This window comes from Pangasianodon hypophthalmus, chromosome 21 (genome assembly GCF_027358585.1).
Source record: "Pangasianodon hypophthalmus isolate fPanHyp1 chromosome 21, fPanHyp1.pri, whole genome shotgun sequence".
Lineage (NCBI taxonomy): Eukaryota > Metazoa > Chordata > Actinopteri > Siluriformes > Pangasiidae > Pangasianodon > Pangasianodon hypophthalmus.
This window is the reverse complement of record NC_069730.1, coordinates 10,035,408-10,054,027: the sequence shown is the minus strand read 5'-3', so window position 1 is coordinate 10,054,027 and position 18,620 is coordinate 10,035,408. Positions and strand designations below refer to the sequence as shown.

Genomic DNA, 18,620 nt, shown 5'->3' with positions numbered 1-18,620 from the left:
CTCAATGCACAAGTTTTGAATTGATCTAAATTGTGAGTGTTACATACCCATTCCAACACTGTTGCCAACACAGGAAACTGTTAAAGGTAAAAACAAACAAACCAATAAACAAAAAACCCATCAATTTTATATACAAAATATATTTAAATACTTAAATCTTCATCATCAAAGAACATTTATTCTCACCTGGAATTATTTGTAATAGTTGCCAAATTTGTGGCCCATAAGGCCCAACTGTTAAAAATGTTTAGCAAAATTGTGTTTCAGGTTTATGGCACTGTATTTTTTTAAGGGCCACCAATCCCTACAATTGCATATATTCCCAAAGGGATATTTTAATTTGTTATATCTTGTAGTTCTTATGGTTTATAATTCTTTTAATTTGTAGGCCTTGTAGTTTGAGTACAAATCCATCCCGATTACAGTCTGTGAGTAAAAGACACCTAGTGATACTACCATCAGATTGTACACCGATCAGCCATAATATCAAAACCACTGACAGATGAAGTGAATAACATTGATTATCTTGTTACAGTAGCACCTGTCAAGGGTTGAGAGATATTAGGCAGCAAGTGAAGAGTCAGTTCTCGAAGTTGATGTGTTGGAAGCAGGAAAAATGGGCAAGCGTAAGGAGCGACTTGACAAGGGTCAAATTGTGATAGATTTCTGGGTCAGAGCATGTTGAAACATGACTGGTCTTGTGGGGTGTTCCCAGGATGCAGTGGTTAGTACCTGCCAAAAGTAGTCCAAGGAAGGACAACTGGTGAACCGGTGACAGGGACAATGGCACCCAAGGCTCATTGATGCGTGTGGGGTGCGAAAGCTAGCCCATCTGGTCCAATCCCACGGAAGAGCTACTGTAGCACAAATTGCTGAAAAAGTTAATGCTGGCTATGATAGAAAGGTGTCAGAACACACAGTGCATCACAGCTTGCTGAGTATGGGGCTGCATAGCCACAAACCTGTCAGAGTGCCCATGCCAACCCCTGTCCACTACCAAAAGCGCCTACTGTAGGCACGTGAGCATCAGAACTGGACCATGGAGCAATGGAAGAAGGTGGCCTGGTCTGATGAATCATGTTTTCATCATATGGATGGCTGGGTGCATGTGTGCTACTTACTTGGGGAAGAGATGGTGCCACGATGTACTATGGGAAGAACGCAAGCCGGCAGAGGAAGTGTGATGCTCTGGGCAATGTTCTGCTGGGAAACCTTGGGTCCTGGCATTCATGTGGATGTTACTTTGACACGTACCACCTACCTAAACATTGCTGCAGACCAAGTACACCCCTTCGTGGCAACGGTATTCCATAATGGCAGTGGCCTCTTTCAGCAGGATAATGAGCCCTGCCAAACTGCAAAAAAAATTTCAGAAATGGTTTACAGAAGAACTACAACCATGGTTTGAGGAACAACCTCAAACCATTTTGAAGTCTGCAACAATGTTTAGATAGGTGTTATGACCAGTCTGCGGCTATGCAGCCCCATATGCAGCAAGCTGTGATGCACTGTGTACTGACACCTTTCTATCATAGCAAGCATTAACTTTTTCAGCAATTTGTGCTACAGTAGCTCTTCTGTGGGATCAGACCAGATGGGCTAGCCTTTACTCCCCACGTGAATCAATGAGCCTTGGGCACCCATGACCCTGTTGACAGTTCACCGGTTGTCCTTCCTTGGACCACTTTTGGTAGGTACTAACCACTGCATACCGGGAGGTGTACCACATATCATACCACATTATCATACCACAAGGCCAGCCTTTTTTTAGAGATGCTCTGACCCAGTCATCTAGCCATCACAATTAGGCCCTCAGATGCACAGATCCGTACCTTTGCCCATTTTTCTTGTATTCAACACATCAGCTTCAAGAACTGGCTGTTCACTTGCTACCTAATATATCCCACCCCTTGACAGGTGCCATTGTAACAAGTTAATCAATGTTATTCACTTCACCTAACAGTGGTTTTAATGTTATGGCTGATCATTGTGTGTGTGTGTGTGTGTGTGTGTGTGTGTGTGTGTGTGTGTGTGTGGTTTTTCCTGATTACAGTATTTAAGCCCTGACAATGAAACCCTTGATTTTATTGAATGCAAAGTCTAATTGTGCATTTAGTCCAAGCCTTGTTTTCGCATTTTCTTGTTGCTGTGTTCCTAATTCCATGTTTCTTGTGTTTCTAGTTAGGTTTTTGATATCTGCCTGTTTGAGATTGATGATTATGGATTTGCCCTTTTTGATGCTGCTGGTCTATGTTTTGATCCATGCTACAGAAATTTTGGAAGTATTAACTGTTTAATGTTTAGAATGTGCCCTTATTTGTAATTCAATTTGGGTGAAATGGCAAATGTAATAAATACAGTGTAAATGCACTGAAACATAATTCCCTTAATTTTGTAGTTGCTTTTACTTTCATTCATACAGGTTATTGCTGCAGGCCTACATGCTAAACATGCACACTGATAAAAGTCTAAGTGGAAGCTTTAAAATTATAATATGGTCAAAAACAGGTTAATTCTATAAGGCCAAATTTTATCTAGATCAGGTTGAATCTCTTACACTGTATTAGTGTGATTATTAGTGCCTTTCATTCTCTGTAAATGTCATTTCTCTCATTTCAAACCCTTTGAGGACATGCTAAATAAAATTCATTTTGTGTTTAAATGTTCATAGCAATTAGCAACTCATGACCTTTTTTATTCGATGATGCAATTCTTTTCATGTTCAAATGTGCATAGCTACAGGTATAAAAATAAAAGGGGGGAAAGGTTGTACAATGTAGTAATTTAAATCACTATCATTTTACTCAACCCGCTGTCCCTCAAAAAATGTCTGCCTTTAAAACAATAAATAATTACAATAATTATGTATTATATAAAAATAACAGTAATGTTCTGTTTCTGTTACTTTACCATCCAAGCCAGCATAGAAAATCTCACCAGAGTATAGTCTCCTGGGGCAGAATAAGACTTTGGAACCTTGGAGTGTGAGTGGTGCAACCACCACACTGTAGGTGTCACCACACAGTACACTGTCTATGTCACATGAGCTGACACCCAGCACTGGCCTGCATGTGTAGTTGGCGCTGTTGCTGGAAAGTTCAGCTGAGTACCCATTGACACTATCTGAACCTCTCCAGGACACACGAAGTGTGTTATTGACCATTCGGTACAGCCTCACACCAGAAGGACAACAAGTGCCTTAGAATAGAAGACAGAAAACTAAAAAATCAGCCATCAAATTCCATAACATGAGGCACAATATTACATGTTATGTATAAAAATACAGCTATTATTTCCTATACAAGATTTCTCCAACATGAGAAGGTATTTCAAAGAGTTAGAATACAATGTAGCTATGTTACAACATACTTACAAAGGGTGTTAAATTACCTACATTATATGGCCCAAAGTATGTGGACACCTGAGTATTGAACATTCCATTCCAAAACCATGGCCATTAATATTGAGTTGTTCCCCCTTTGCTGCTATAACAGCCTCCATTCTTCTGAGAAGGGGTTCCACTAGATTTTGAACCATGTCTGTGAGAATTTGTGTCCATTCAGCCACAAGAGCACAAGGGGTTGGTCACTGATATCGAGCAAGAAGGCCTGGCATGAAGTTGGTGTTCTGTGCAGGGTTCTGTGCAAGACACTCAAGTTCTTCCACACCAACCTTGGTAAACCATATTTTTGTTAAACTCACTTAGGGGCATTGTCATGCTGGAACATCTTTGGGCTAGGCGTCTTAGTTCCAGTGGAAGGAAATTTTAATGCTACGGCATACAGAGAAATTCTAGACAATTCTGTGCTTCCAACTTTGTGGCAACAGTTTGGGGAAGGTCCATACATGGGTGTTATAGTTAGGTGTCCAAAAAATTATGGCCATACAGTGTATGTATGCTATTAATGACCACAGCAGAAAAATTAACTGATATACTATGTATTGCATTTATTAACAGACACATGAGTTTCTGATTCAATGTAAAGAAACACAATAACTATGTGTAATGAAAGATGGATTATGACTCAAGATTTTTATTTGATCAGTAATGAAGTTATTAATCAGTGCATGAATAATTTAGGTCAACTTATTGGGCAGTAAAAGAGACATAGCAACATCAACAAGGATTAAAATGCAAAATTAAAATGGTGTTATGGTTGGAATATTATTTATTATTTATTATGTTAAATATATTACTAGCATATACTCTTAGAAAAAAAAGATTCTTTGATAATTAAGTGGTCATAGCTTGGAATTTCAAATAAAACTTTCTGTTTTAAGGCCATACCAAATCATGAATGTAAATATAATGGTAGTGGTGGATTAGTGGTTAAAAGCTAATGAGCAGAAAGTCCAAATCTGAGGAGTGCCAGATAGGGTGCTAATGGGTCCCAGATGGGCCCTTAACCCTCAGTTGTTCAGCTGTATTCTTATGCTGAAGTTGCTCAGCTGTATTCTTATGGGAAGTCAGAGCTCAGAATGATGTCATTTTCGACATCCGTGCATTTGCGGTACAAAGTGGGAAAAAACATGGATGCTTCCAACTTCATCTTTTGTTAGCAACAAGCTGGCCAGCTAACTGTGGTTAGTGATTCATATTTTCCTTATTTTATATAATATTTTCCATTGTGCCACTGCCAAATGATTGGCTGACTGGCTAACTGCATAAGTGAGAAGGTGTACAGGTGTTCCTATTAAAGTGGACAGTGTCTGTACAGTCTAACTCATTTAAAAGCAAGAAGTGCTACTTTGTTTACTGCTGATGCTGTGCACAGCCATGTTGATTTGACTTGACTTGCCGAAATCAGAGGAACTCGGAGATGAGGAAACAATCCTGAGCTCCCAAGTAGGAGTTCTGAGTTGAGGGGCGTTTTCTTTGTTTTTTCCTGGTCGGATCGGGATTCACAAGTTATGGCCTCTAATCAACTGCAGCATTATCATGATAATTGGCAGCTATTCACTTTTTTCACCGTTAACCAAAATAGAACTTTAGGTTGAGCTATTCCTTAAGCCAGTACCAGTTCAAATTCACATTGATTCTGGTTTACCTTAATGCTGTTTTGAAGCAGGATGTTTAATTGCCGGGATGTTATCTGACTTGTGTAGTCTCACGGTTGTTTGTTACAACATATCCAACAAACTGAGGGGAACATTTTGTAATAATTCAGTCGTGCCTGCAGTCATTCCTAACTTTACTCTATCCAGTGTTTAGCATTAACCATTTAATTATCCAATTATAACTTGCTCATTCCTTTATTTCTGTGTACACTATATGGCCAAAGATTTGTGGACACTTGATATTCACACCCAGATGTGGGCCTTCCCTAAACTGTTGCCACAAAGTTGGAAGCACACAATTGTACAAGATGCCTTTGTTTGCTGTAGCATTACAACTTTCCTTCACTGGAACTAAGGAGCCTAGCCCAAACATGTTCCAGCATGACAGTGCCCCTGTACACAAAGCAGGTCCATAAAGGAATGGTTTGCCAAGGGGTTGACCTCAAATCCCCACAGCCACTTTCTCAAATCTATTGGAAAGCTTTCCCAGGAAAGTGGAGGTTATTATAACAGTAAAGGGGGGACTAAATCTGGAATGCGATGTTCAAAAAGCACATATGGACTTGATGGGCAGGTGTCCACAAACTTTTGGCCATATAGTGAACATACACCCAGTGATTTCACATTTTAAATGTTTTATGGACATTCCTGGTTTCAGTATTACTATGCACATTTTCTCCTGTTTTTCAGAATACGAGTTTTAATCTGCCTGTATTCATCTGTTTGTGTTGTCAGTGACCACGGTTTTGTGCCGGCTTTTATGGTTTTTAACTAAAACTCTTCTTGCTCTTACATTTACCTGGTCTGTTAACCTAAATAGATGGATTGTCTGATATGTTGGATAAGGCTTGTGGGAGCATTAAATCTGGCAGGTAGTGGTATGTAACTCACTGGAAGAAAAGCCGTGATAGTTGCATAAGGACTGGTGTCCCGTAATGCTCATGGCCTCCACTGAGACGTTGTAGTTGGTGCCACATGTGATGCATCCCATTAAGCAGTGTGTGTCCATGGTATGGCACTTTGCATGACCTCGTGATGATGACAGCGAGGTGACATAAGACCAGCCTCCCTTGGAGGATGACCACTTCACACTGGTCATGGACTGTGTCACCTGTTCCACACTGAGAGTCTCGGGACAGCAGGGTCCTAAAGAGTGTAGGTTAACTGCAGTACTACAACATACAGTTCACTTCACCAGATCTTATAAAATCTGTTTCAAAACACATGCATACACACACACACACACACACACTCACACACACACAGCGGTCATGTTGGCTCAGTGGTTAAAGTTTTCCCCAAGTAACTGAAAGTTCAAATCTAATCTATTTGCCAGTGAAATTTGTGCCCTTGAGCAAGGTAAATTAACTATTTTAATAACTTGTTCTGAATCTCCTTTCACTGTATGTATGTATAGTTACATAATGTCCACAGGAAAGTAGACTGCCAGCAAATGACTGGACAAGGGCTATAACATAAATGTAGTCTACTAGTAATCTACCTCTAATGTGCCAGTAGTTTAACAGTAATCTACCAGTAATCTGACTAATCAACATGCAGTCTACCTTTAATCTCACAGTAATAACTGATCAATTTTTATATCTATGAATTACCTAATTTATTTGTGGTCTGTCTGTAAACCACTATTCCCTACCTATAGTTTAGCTGTAATCTAACAGAAAACTGTGCAGTCCACTAATACTCTACCAGTAATCTACTCTATATTTTAAAGTAACTGAGCAGTAATCTACTCACAATCAACTGGTAGTATACATTTAATTTATCAGTAATCTACTCCGAAACTACCTGTAACCTACCTGTGGTCTAACAGTAATTTACCAATGCCTTTTTTGCATCTCTTCTCAACTGGTTTCTATCTTGATTCCTGATTCAGTACTCTACCTGTTTCCATAGTGATGCTATAGCTGGGCAAACTATGCCCCACAGTGGTGGTGGCGTATACGCTGACCTCATAAGTATCCCCGCAAGGTAGGTTGGTGATACCACAAGAAGTATTGGTGGATGAGCAAGTAAGGGTGCTGGCACTGCCAAAAGCATTCACTGTGTAGTTGGCTTGTTTGTTGGTAGCCCTCCATGATACCTGCACAGCAGATCTGCTCACCTGGGTGAGGTTCAGGATCTCAGGAGCACATGGGGCTGAGAGACACACACAGGTGTATGACTGTATTATTCAAGTTACCATCACATAGACATACTAGTAAAGTAACAGGCACCTATGTAGAACTTGTGTACTGGTTGTTGTGTAAGGGTGGAGTGATTCTAGAATATATTGATGATATATCTTGCATATAGGCAAATTCAACTAATATTTCTCTCAATTAAATTGTTTTTAAACAAATATAAGATTATTAAACCTATTTTGAGATTTTTTTTTTACCGACTTCAATTGGCAATTTTTATTAATTCAAGTTTAGCTCTGTTTAGCTCTGTCTAGCTCTAGAAAAAAGTTGCATACTTTTTCAAACCTTATCAAAAAACGTTGAACACAATGGATATAAAAAGTCTACACACCCCTGTTAAAATGGCAGGCTTTTGTGAGGTTAAAAAAATTAAACTAATTTAAACCATGTCAGAACCGTTTTCACCTTTATTGTGAAATTGCAACATATAAAAATCAAGTGACAAACAACCAGAAATGTTTTAGGGAAAAAAGAAAAACAAAAAACTTCCAATACCCAGCTTGCACAATTTTGCACACCCTTTTGTAATTGGGAATGTGGCAGTGTTCAGAATCAATCAATCACATTCAAAATCATGTTAAATCCTAAATAGTATACACCTACCATCAATTAAAGTGACTGTTTATCCCCAAATGAAGTACAGCTGTTCCTATAGGATTTTCCTGACATCTTCTTAGTAACATCTAACTTTAAAAGCCATGGGCTGCAAAGAGCTTACAAAGCAGGTATGGGATCTCATTGTTGAAATATATCAATCAGGAGAGGGTTACAAACATTTTCGAAGGCATTAGATATACCATGGAACACTGTAAAGACAGTAATCAAAGTGGACATCAAATATGGCACAACAGTGACATTACTAAGAACAGGACATCCCTCCAAAATTGATGAGAAGACTAGGAGAAAACTGGTCAGGGAGGCTGCCAAGAGGCCTACAACAACTTTAAAAGAATTGCAGCAATTTATGGCAAGTACGTGACAACAATCTCCTGAATTCTTCATATGTTTGGGCTACAGGGTAAGGTGGCAAGATGGAAACATTTTTTAACAAAAAAAAAGAAAGAAAAGAAAAAGAAAAAACACCTAAACCCAGATAAAGTTTGAAAAAAATAACATAAAATTATTTTTTTAAAAATCCACTCTCCCAAAACCATGTGGAATAATGTGTTATGGTTTAATGAGACCAAAGTTGAACTTTTTTGCCATGATACCAAAAAACAATACCATAATACCAAATTTCTGGCACAAAAAAAGACAGCACATCACTAAAAGAACACCATCCCCATGATGAAGCATGGAGGTGGCAGCATCATGCTTTGGGGCTGCTTTTCTTCAGTTGGAACTGGAGCTTTAAACAGGATGGAGGGAGTAATGAATAGCTCCAAATACTAGTCAATTTTGGCACAAAACCTTAAGGCTTCTGCTAAAACAATTAAAATGGAGAGGAATTTCATCTTTCAGCATGACAATGACCTGAAGCATATCTCCAAATCAATAAAGGAATGGCCCAGCCAAACTCCAGATCTAAATCCAATCAAACATCTGTGGGGTGACCTGAAGAGGGCTGTGCACAGGAGATGCCCAGCCAATTTGAGTTAGAATGCTTTTAAAAGGAAGAATGGCAAAATATTGCTAAATCAAGATGTGCCAAACTGACTGACTCTGACCCAAAATGATTGAATACCATAATAAAATCTAAAGGTGCTTCAACTAAGTATTAGTTTAGGGGTGTGCACACTTATGCAAACCAGGTTATTGTACATTTTTTATTTTTCTTTTTTTCCCTAAAATAATTCTCGTTGTTTTTCACTTTAATTTATAGGTTGTGATTTCACAATAAAGGTAGAAAAGTTTCTAAAGTTTATAAGTTTAGAAAAGTTTCTAAAGTTTCTAAAAGCTTTTATTTCACAATAAAAGGTAGAAAAATAAAGGTAGAAGACGTGATTTAGAAGACTTGGTTTCAAAGGTAGAAGACTTGGTTTCATTTTTTTTTTACATCACAAAAACCTTACATTTTAACAGGGGTGTGTAGAATTTTTATATCGACTGTAAGTAAAAAAAATTGTCAACTGACCAGTTCTATATACAGAAATGAACTAGCATTTCTGCCTTCTGCCACTATACATTCTTCTACTTTTGCACATTAAAATTACACTAATGATAATTCTGGTTTTGGAATAACAGAAATGTTCTAAAAATGACAAAGAATATTTTTTTATTTTGAAAAGATCCTACAAGCTTTGAATTCATGTGTTTCTAATACAGCCTATAAGGCAATGTTTACTGACATCTTGAGGAAAAAAAAAACAAATTGAAACTTATGGAGGCTGCTTGTAAATATAAAATAAATTAATGTCTGTATAGACTACCTGTTTCCTGTGTTTTTGGTGTGCAGGTATTGTTGCAGCCACGTATCTCACCGCAGGGTCTGATTACAACACTGTACAGGCTGTTGCAGGTAAGGTCAGACAGGGCACATATGGGCACGGTGTCAGTGCAGTGCAGTGTGTCTGATCCATCTGCCGCCACAGTCTCATACAGATCTGCTCCACGCACTGCTGGCCATGTGACCTCCAGTGTCTCCGTCGAAACAAGAGAGACATAAACATTCTGTGGACAGCAGGGGACTAGATAGAGAGTGATTGGATGACCAGAGGGGACAGAGAAAATCAGGAAATTTACCTGTGAAATGAATGTAGTTTGTAGTTGTTGTTTTTTTTTCTTAAATTTTTTTGATGAAAGTAAAAACAGAGCACCTAAAATTAAACCATGTAGTACTCCCATGGTAAACGGAACCAAAACAGAGATGTGTACTCAAACGTGTGTATTCAAACAAACACTGAGTTCTATCTGTTTAGATACTGAATTTAACTAGTTTAGAGAGAACACTATTGTCAAGGTCTTTTGCTTTATAGGTATAGATATAGATATAGAAATTATGCATATGTAACTTGGAATATGTATACATCAGGTGCAACTCCCACTGGTAATATAGCTGAGTATAGATAACCCTGTATGTGCATTCGAAGCCAAATGTTTACATACACCTAGGCTAAAGACATTCAATCACAGTTCTTCACAACTCCATATATTTCATATTACCATACATTTCTTTCTGGCAAGTCAATTGGCAGTGAACAATCTACTTTGTTCACATCAGAGGTAATTTTAAAACATGAAAAATAAAATTTTAAAAAGTTTTACACCAAGTTGACTGTCTCTTTAAACAGTCTGGAAGATTCTGGAAGTTGATGTTAGAAGTTCCACATTAGGAGCTGAAGGTATCAACAGCATCTGGACAACCAACTGTATGAAAATATAAAAATATTGGGACTGCACAGACACTGCATTGCTTGGGAAAGAGGCACAATTTACTGGAGTTTGCAGTGATAGAAGCCTTTTGGAGAAATATTTTCTGGCCAGATGAAACAAAATTAAATTGTTTGGCCATAATTATCAGTGCTATGTAGGGAGGAAAAATTGTGAGGCTTTTAAGCCAAAGAACACAATCCCAACTTTGAAGCATGGGGAGGCAGCATCATGTTGTGGGGGTGTTTTCCTGGAAAAGCGACTCATGCACTTCAGAAAAACATATGGCATCATGAGAAAAGAGGAAAATGTTCCAAAGAGTGCCTCCAAAATGATAAGAAGATGGTTTAAACAATGAAAGTATTGGCGTGGCCATCACAAAGCCCTGACCTAAATCCCACAGAAAGTTTGTGAACTGAGCTTAAAAGGCATATCTGAGCAAGGAGGCCCACAAACCTGACTGAGTTATTTCACATCTGTCAGGAACAATGGGCAAAAATTCCAACAAGGTATTGCAATAAACTTGTGGAAGGCTACCTCAAGCATTTGATTAAAGTTCAAGCAATTAAAAGGCAATGCCACCAAATATTCACAAAGCTTATGTAGTCTTTTGTGACCCACAGAAAGTCTGATATAGTAAATAAAAACTGAAATAAATCTGTCTCTCACTGATGGTTTTAAAACAATCTCTGATGTGAACAAAGTAGATGCCCCAATTAACTTGCCAAAAGAAATGTATGGTAACAGTTGTGTACAACTGTAAAACACACTGGCAGCTGAGTATGATTATCCATGTGTGTATTCATAAGTGACACACACCAGTGGTGTAGTTGAGAATTGGTCCTGGAGGGCTGGCACCAGCCACATTGTAGACAAATACAGTAGTCATGTAGGTGTAGCCACAGTCGCAGTGGAAATAGCAGATGGTGTTGGTGGTGTTGCACTGCTCCTCTGCTCCATCATCTCTGTTTATGTACACCATGTAGTACTCCACCCATGGAACCCTGGTCCATGTCACGGAGCAGTTCCCTACAGAGGGCTCATCTACCTCCACTGAGACTGGAGGGCATGGGACTGTACCAAAAACAGGAGGGAAGTTACTGTCTTTATGTGTTTGTTTATGTATTTCTGTGTTTCTATGTGTGTGTTTTATGTGATTGTGCAAAGGGGTGTCTATACATACTACATATACAGTATGTAAAATACCAGAAAAAGTCTTGACACACTAAAGTCTCAATGTACTACTAGTATATACTTTATACTGTATGTGTTAGATGTGTTAGACAACTTAGAACATGACACCTTGTGTTTGAACCCACTCATTTTTCAAGTGATCACAAATATTGAAACAAGTTACTGACAGGTCTTATTGCCCTGGTGTGCCCTGTTAGATTGATTGTTTAAACAATTAATAGCTCTGCATGTCTACTCTTGGTTGGGGCCCTGGGTTTCATTTGTGAATACTGCATTTGAAGACAGCCAAGGAAAACCACAGCAGCTGATGACAGAAACATTGTGAGAGCTGTGAAGAAAACAACAAAATACAATAGTCAGTGACTATTCACTAACAGCCTCCACAGGGCAGGGCTGAAGCACAATCCACCATTTGAAAAAGACTTTGTGAGCAGAAATATAGAGGCCATGCCACAATGCCCAAACCACTCATCAGCAGTACGAATCAGGAGGCCTGACTGGAATTTGCAAAGAACTACAGAGATGAGCCACAAAAGTTCTGGAACCAAAATTAACCTCTAACAAAGTGATGGAAAGGCCAGAGTGTGGAGAAAGAAAGGATCTCCTCACAATCCAAAATATACAAGCTCATCGGTCAAGCACGGTGGAGGTAGTGTCATGGCTTGAGTTTGCAAGGACTTCATCAGGGTAAAAAAGATTTTTAGATTGGCCAAGTCAATCACAAAAACTAACCCAATTGAGCATGCATTTCACCTCCTAAAAAGATACTGAAAGGACAAACCTTCCAAATCTGTAAGAGGCTGTGCTAGACCACTCTAGGCCATTCAGGAGATCTCAGTTGCCCAGAATTCCATCTGAATAACCTGGATTGCCTGCACCTGCCAGGCAGGATACTTAAGGCCAGCCTTTGATGCAGACTGGTTCAGAGCATCACCAAAATGGCAGGTCTTGTGGCTGGTTTGCAGTGGTTAGTACCTACCAAAAGTGGTCCAAGGAAGGACAACCAGTGAACCAGTGACAGGGTCATGGGCACCCAAGGCTCATTGACACATGTGGGGAACAAAGGCTAGCTCATCTGGTCCAATCCCACAGAAGAGCTACTGTAGCACAAATTGCTGAAAAAGTTAATGCTGGCTATTATAGAAAGGTGTCAGAACAAACAATGCATCGCAGCTTGCTTGCAGTTGCCACAGACCGGTCAGAATGCCCATGCTGACTCCTGTCCACTGCCAAAAGTGCCTACAATTCCTGGTGCAGCCAGGCCTTTACTGCAGCTGTCTTCACATCCTACTTGTTCTTTGGGGCATTTTGCTTTCAGCAAGTGAAAAGTGTGCTCAGTTGGATTCATGTCAGGTGACTGACTTCATGACGGGCCATTGCAGAACATTCCACTACTTTGCCTTAAAAAAGTATTGGGTTCCTTTCGAAATATGCTTCAGATCACTGTCCATACTCATCTTCTCCATACTCTTCCCATCATTCTGGTACAAGCTGATCTTTGTCTCATCTGTACATAGGATGTTGTTCCAGAACTGTATGGTTTTTTTAGAGGTTTTTGGCAAAATCTTATCTGGTCATCCTGTTTTTGAAGCTTGACAATGGTTTATATATTGTGGTAAAGCCTCTGTATTTACTCCGTACTTACTGAAGCCTTCTCTTGATTGTTGACTTTGACATAGATGTGCCTACCTCCTGGAAAGTGTTCATGATCTTGCCAACTGTTGTGAAGGGATTTCGCTTCACAAGAGAAAGAATTCTTCTGTCATTAAATAATTGTTTTTTTTGTGGTCTCCTGGGCCTTTTGGTGTTACCAGTGCATTCTTTCTTTCTAAGAAGGTAGCAAATAGTTGATTTGGCCACACCTAATATTTTTGCTCTCTCTGGTGGATTTGTTTAGATATTTCAGCCTAATGGTTGCGTGCTTCACTGGCAGTGGCAGCTCTTTGGACTTCATATTGAGAGTTAACATACAACATATTCCAAATGTAAATGCCATATTTGAAATCAACATTAGACCTATTATCTTCTTACTTATATGTGAAATAATGAGGGAATAACAGACACCTGACCACGGAACAACTGAGCAGCCAGCTGTCCAATTACATTTGGTACCTTAAAAAGGGGAGGGACCACATATAAAAAAGTGCTGTAATCCTGGGATAAAAGGTATAGTAATAGTGTGTCAGGGTCCTAACATTTACAGGTAGGGCTATAGTCAAGTCTACCACTGTTAAATCCAAGACAAGTCCAAAACCAGGACTAGCTGAGATCAAGTCAAGACTGAGTATTAAGAGGGTTGAGGCCAGATCAAGATCTAGTCCTAATGAAATCAAGATTACAAAATTACAATAAACCAACTATAAGACTGTTAAACCTATTTCTAGACATTTTACTAATTTCAAGCTTCAAAAAGTCATTTATTTATAGAAAGAAGCAAAATGATATGCCAATGGAATAAGAAAAAATGAAGCTTTAAAAGCTGTAAAAAAATGACTAGAAATAGGTTTAGTAATCTTATTTTACTGTAGTCTTTATTGGTTTACAGTCCCCTCCAAAAGTACCGGAACGGCAAGTTTTGTTTTTTTTTTGGCTATACACTGAAGACATTTGGGTTTGAGAGCAAAAGATGCATGAGATGATATATCAGAATTTTAGCTTTCATTTCCTGATACATCTAGATGTGTTAAACAACTTAGAATATGGCCCGTTGTTGTTAGACTGTCCAATGTTTAGGTAAGTATACGTATTGGAACAGATCATCTTAAAGCAAATTAAAGAAAATAACACTTTGTATTTGGTTGCATATCCATTGCTTGCATTAACTATTTAAGCTGACATTCCAAATTGTTGTATTGCCTATGCCCAATGCTCTCTGGTCTTCATGTTGGTGTATCCTTTTTAAACAAAAAAATTCAGTCTTCACAGGCAAAACCCAGGGCTCAAATGAAGAGCAGACATTTGGCTCTATTAAATGTTTAAACAATCAGTCTAACAGGGCACACCTGGGCAACAAGAAACACCTGTCAGTTATATGTTCCAGTGTTTCTGATCACTTGAAAAATGGATGGGTTCAAACAAAAGGTGCCATGTTCTAAGTTGTTTAACACATCTAGATGTAAATATCAGGAAATCTTGAAAAAGCTGAAATTCCTCTTTTGATCTCAAACCCAGAATCTGTCTTCAGTGTAACAAAACAAAAGATTTGGTTTTGCTGTTCCAATACCTTCAGAGGAAACTGTATCTCCACTTGCTAAGATGTAATTTTTTGCAGAAGGGTATTACTTCCTGTCAATCTTGTGCTTGCGAAAAAGAACAAAAACAAAATAAACATTATTTTTACAAACTCTCAGTTGAGACTAAGACCATATTTAGTGAGACCAATGCCCAAGACCAAGACACTTTCAAGTCAATACAGAAAATGTCTCAAGATGAGACTTGTGTTCTACAGCCCAATGTATAGGTTTGTTAACACATACAGATATCTGAATCTGTGAGACAATGTTTAATATGTACAGGAATATTAATCTGTTTGTATTGAATATGTACAGGTGTAGGTTGATGTGTTTACATAGTCAATATATTTGTGTGTAGTGCATACAGGTGAGCAGGTCCTTTGGCTGGGATGGGCTGCTGGGGCCAGCTTGGTTCTCAGCCATGACGGTGAGTGTGTGGTTCTCACTGCATCCTATAGGGCTGATGATGCAGAACGGGTCTCCCATGGAGGTACAGTTCTGCCCCATAGAGCTCAGGGCAAAGTAGAGACTTGCACCACGCACAGCCTCCCAATATACAGCTAGTCCCATGATTCTCTCCAGGGTCAGTGAAACCTGCACACCTGCAGGAACAGGGGGACCTGGACAAATGAAGCATGCATTAGTCACCTGAGTGAACTAATATAGAGCTTGAGAATTAGCGCTTTTGTTTTGTATGGAGTCAGAATGAACAATATTTTTTTTTCCTTAAAGTGAAAAACAAATAGCTCATTAATAAACATTTTAAAATATTTTTTATACATTTACATTACATAGATAATGTACAGGTGTTTTCGATCTGAGTGCAAAACTAGAAGAAAATTCGATTTTATTCTGTCACATAGCTCTCATCTTTTATTTGAATTTACACCTGTAAACATACCTGCCATCAGGAGGATCCACAAGCATGAGAAGAGGTTTTGTGAGTTTATTCCCATAAATAATGTGTGAAGATAAGCTATATTGGACATTTTAAAAATAAATTTTACTGCAGAACCAAAGCAACATCCAATTGTAGTAAACAAAAACAAAAATGAGGGTAATTGATCAATTGATCAATTATTTGATCAATAAAATCAAGTGTGTTAGGGTGAGAAAAATTTGCAGAAAAAAAATGAGAAAAGGACTGCATTTTGGAAACCACTGTAAACCAACAGACTTGGTGAGTTCTGTTTGCTATTACATACATTCAGCCATTTTTATTCTCTGACTATTGTTGATGTTTATGGTAATTAGATATAATTCCAGCAAAACGTTTTCCAAGATTAAAAAAAAGTGAATTAACTGCTCATCAACTATTGCTGTGTGAATATTCTAAGAAGAAACAACAAGATATCATCAAATGCAGTAGGAAATATACAGTCCCCTCCGAAAGTATGGGAACGGCAATGCCAATTCTTTTGTTTTTGCTGTACACTGAAGACATTTGGATTTTAGATCAAAATAAATAATAAAATTTCATTTCCAGATATTTACATTTACATGCGTTAAACAACTTAGAACATGGCACCTTTGGTGGCAGACCACCCAATTTTTAGGTGGGCAAAAGTACAGGAACCAATAGTCTTAAAGTAAATTAAAAGTAATGTAAATACCCAATGACATCACCAAACTGTTACCTTATTATCCATACATCCATATATCCATACCTTTGGATGGGACTGTATATGTACACTACATGTCATCACTGTCTATCTTTTCTTTATCCCTTGGGCAAGCAAGAAACTTAGAGATATGTTGATTTATTTCTTAATATAGGTCCCCCTTTTATGCCCCTTTTCGTTCATGTTGTTATGTGACATCACAAAAGATGTCTATTATCAATAAACTATAGAAATGGCATTAAACATTTATATGATTTTTCTTTAAAAGAAAAAACAGAGATGTTAACCAGTGTTTAGTGTTAATCAATATTTGTATTTAATTTTGAAACTTTTCCCTCCACTATCTCCACTTTTTGGCATATATTTGATATATGTGTTTGATTAAGGCAGCGCAAAGTGGTCTCTCCTGAAATGGGCAAGTGCCACGCCTTACCAAGCACCCATGCCCTGCGAATAGTCCCAGCTTGGCATGTCCCATCCCCTTTCCTGAATTTCCCTTCGGGGATTAATAAAGTTTATCTTATCTTATCTTATCTTATAACAAAGCAGTTTGCACTTACATGTGCAGTGCCTCAAATGTCACAGAATTTTTATATAATTTTAAAACCATAGTTATATAAAAAAATGGTGTTATATAAACAATGTTGATGGCCAATTTTACATTTAACAATAAAAATATACACATTGCTTATATAACAGTCTATTTTGCATCTGCAGAACATGAAGGATTTAGCAAAGTCTCCCTGTCCAATTAATGAAATTTCTATTTCTATTCTATTCTATTAAATCCAAGTTAAGATTGAGTTTAAATGAAAGCAACACATAGTGAAGATCTAGACAGAAACCCTCAAATCCTTTTCGAGGCCAAGCATTTACTTCAACTTGATGGATTCATTAGTGCATTGAGACTACATTTAATGTATACTGGAATATTAATCTGTTTGTATTTACCATGTACAGGTGTATGTTGGTGTGTTTACATAGTCAATATATTTGCGTGTAGGGTGTACAGATGAGCAGGTCCTGTGGATGTGTGGTTCTCACTGCACCCTATAGGGCTGATGATGCAGACTGGGTCTCCCATGAAGGTACAGTTCTGCTCCATGGAGCTTAAGGCAAATTAGAGAATTGCACCATGCACAGTATGTAGCAGTAATATCCTAGGAATACTGGGCACAAGGTGGAAACACACCCTGGCCATGGTGCTAGTCCACTGCATATATAGATCAGATGACAATTAAAAACTGACTTGATCAAATTTATATGAATGTATCGTTGTGTACCAGGTACTTACGGGTGATCTGATAGATGGTAATGTCATCTCCAGGGATGCTATTGGGGTCCCAGGCTGTGGCTTTGATGCAGTAAGTGACCCCTGGATCTAGACTGCTGAATGTCATGTTGGTCTGGGAGGTATTGACCTTGAACAGGGCATCTGATTCCTCCATGATGACACACAGTGTATACTGAACTGCATGTTCCACGGGATCCCAGCTCACCACAATACTGTCCTCAGTGGGTGACACAGAGCGCAGTGCTGGGGCTACAACCACTAAAAAGCAAGAGAGAGAGAGAGAGAAATACATAGAGAGAATCAGAAGAACAGAAGTTTTCACAGCTCAAAATTACAGCTGAATTACATCTAAACCTTCTCATATATATGGACACTATATGGGCAAAAGTTTGTGGACACCTGATCATCACACTCATGACCCTTCAGTCAATTGCTTGTGGAACTTGTGGCTCGTGGAACTTGTGGCAACAATAACCTGGAGTAAACATCGCCTATACCCACTAATCAGTCTCTGACATCTATCTTGAGGGATTTTTGCCCACTCCTCCCAAGAGAATTCAGCTCATTGAGTGAAGTTTGTGGTCTGGCATGAACTGCCTGCTTCAGGTCCTACTACAGCATCTCAGTTGGATTTAGCTAAGGACTTTGACTTGGCCAATCAAAAACACAAATCTTCTTTCTCCCAAGCCATCCGTTGTTGCTTCAGTTG

At 38.6% G+C, this 18,620-nt stretch overlaps 1 protein-coding gene across 2 annotated transcripts in view; it reads right to left on the bottom strand.

The window, feature by feature from the left end:
* Window positions 1-18,620, bottom strand: part of fndc7a (fibronectin type III domain containing 7a) — a 32,505-nt gene that overhangs the window by 5,104 nt on the left and 8,781 nt on the right. For both annotated transcript variants that reach the window (XM_034297745.2, XM_034297744.2), the window contains exons 5-12: window positions 17,912-18,169; window positions 15,361-15,615; window positions 11,388-11,642; window positions 9,629-9,886; window positions 6,961-7,215; window positions 5,950-6,204; window positions 2,938-3,198; window positions 48-77 (exon numbers count right to left, since the gene is read on the bottom strand). In XM_034297745.2, coding sequence (XP_034153636.1) covers window positions 48-77; window positions 2,938-3,198; window positions 5,950-6,204; window positions 6,961-7,215; window positions 9,629-9,886; window positions 11,388-11,642; window positions 15,361-15,615; window positions 17,912-18,169 — 1,827 coding nt within the window. The remainder of the gene's footprint in view (window positions 1-47; window positions 78-2,937; window positions 3,199-5,949; window positions 6,205-6,960; window positions 7,216-9,628; window positions 9,887-11,387; window positions 11,643-15,360; window positions 15,616-17,911; window positions 18,170-18,620) is intronic.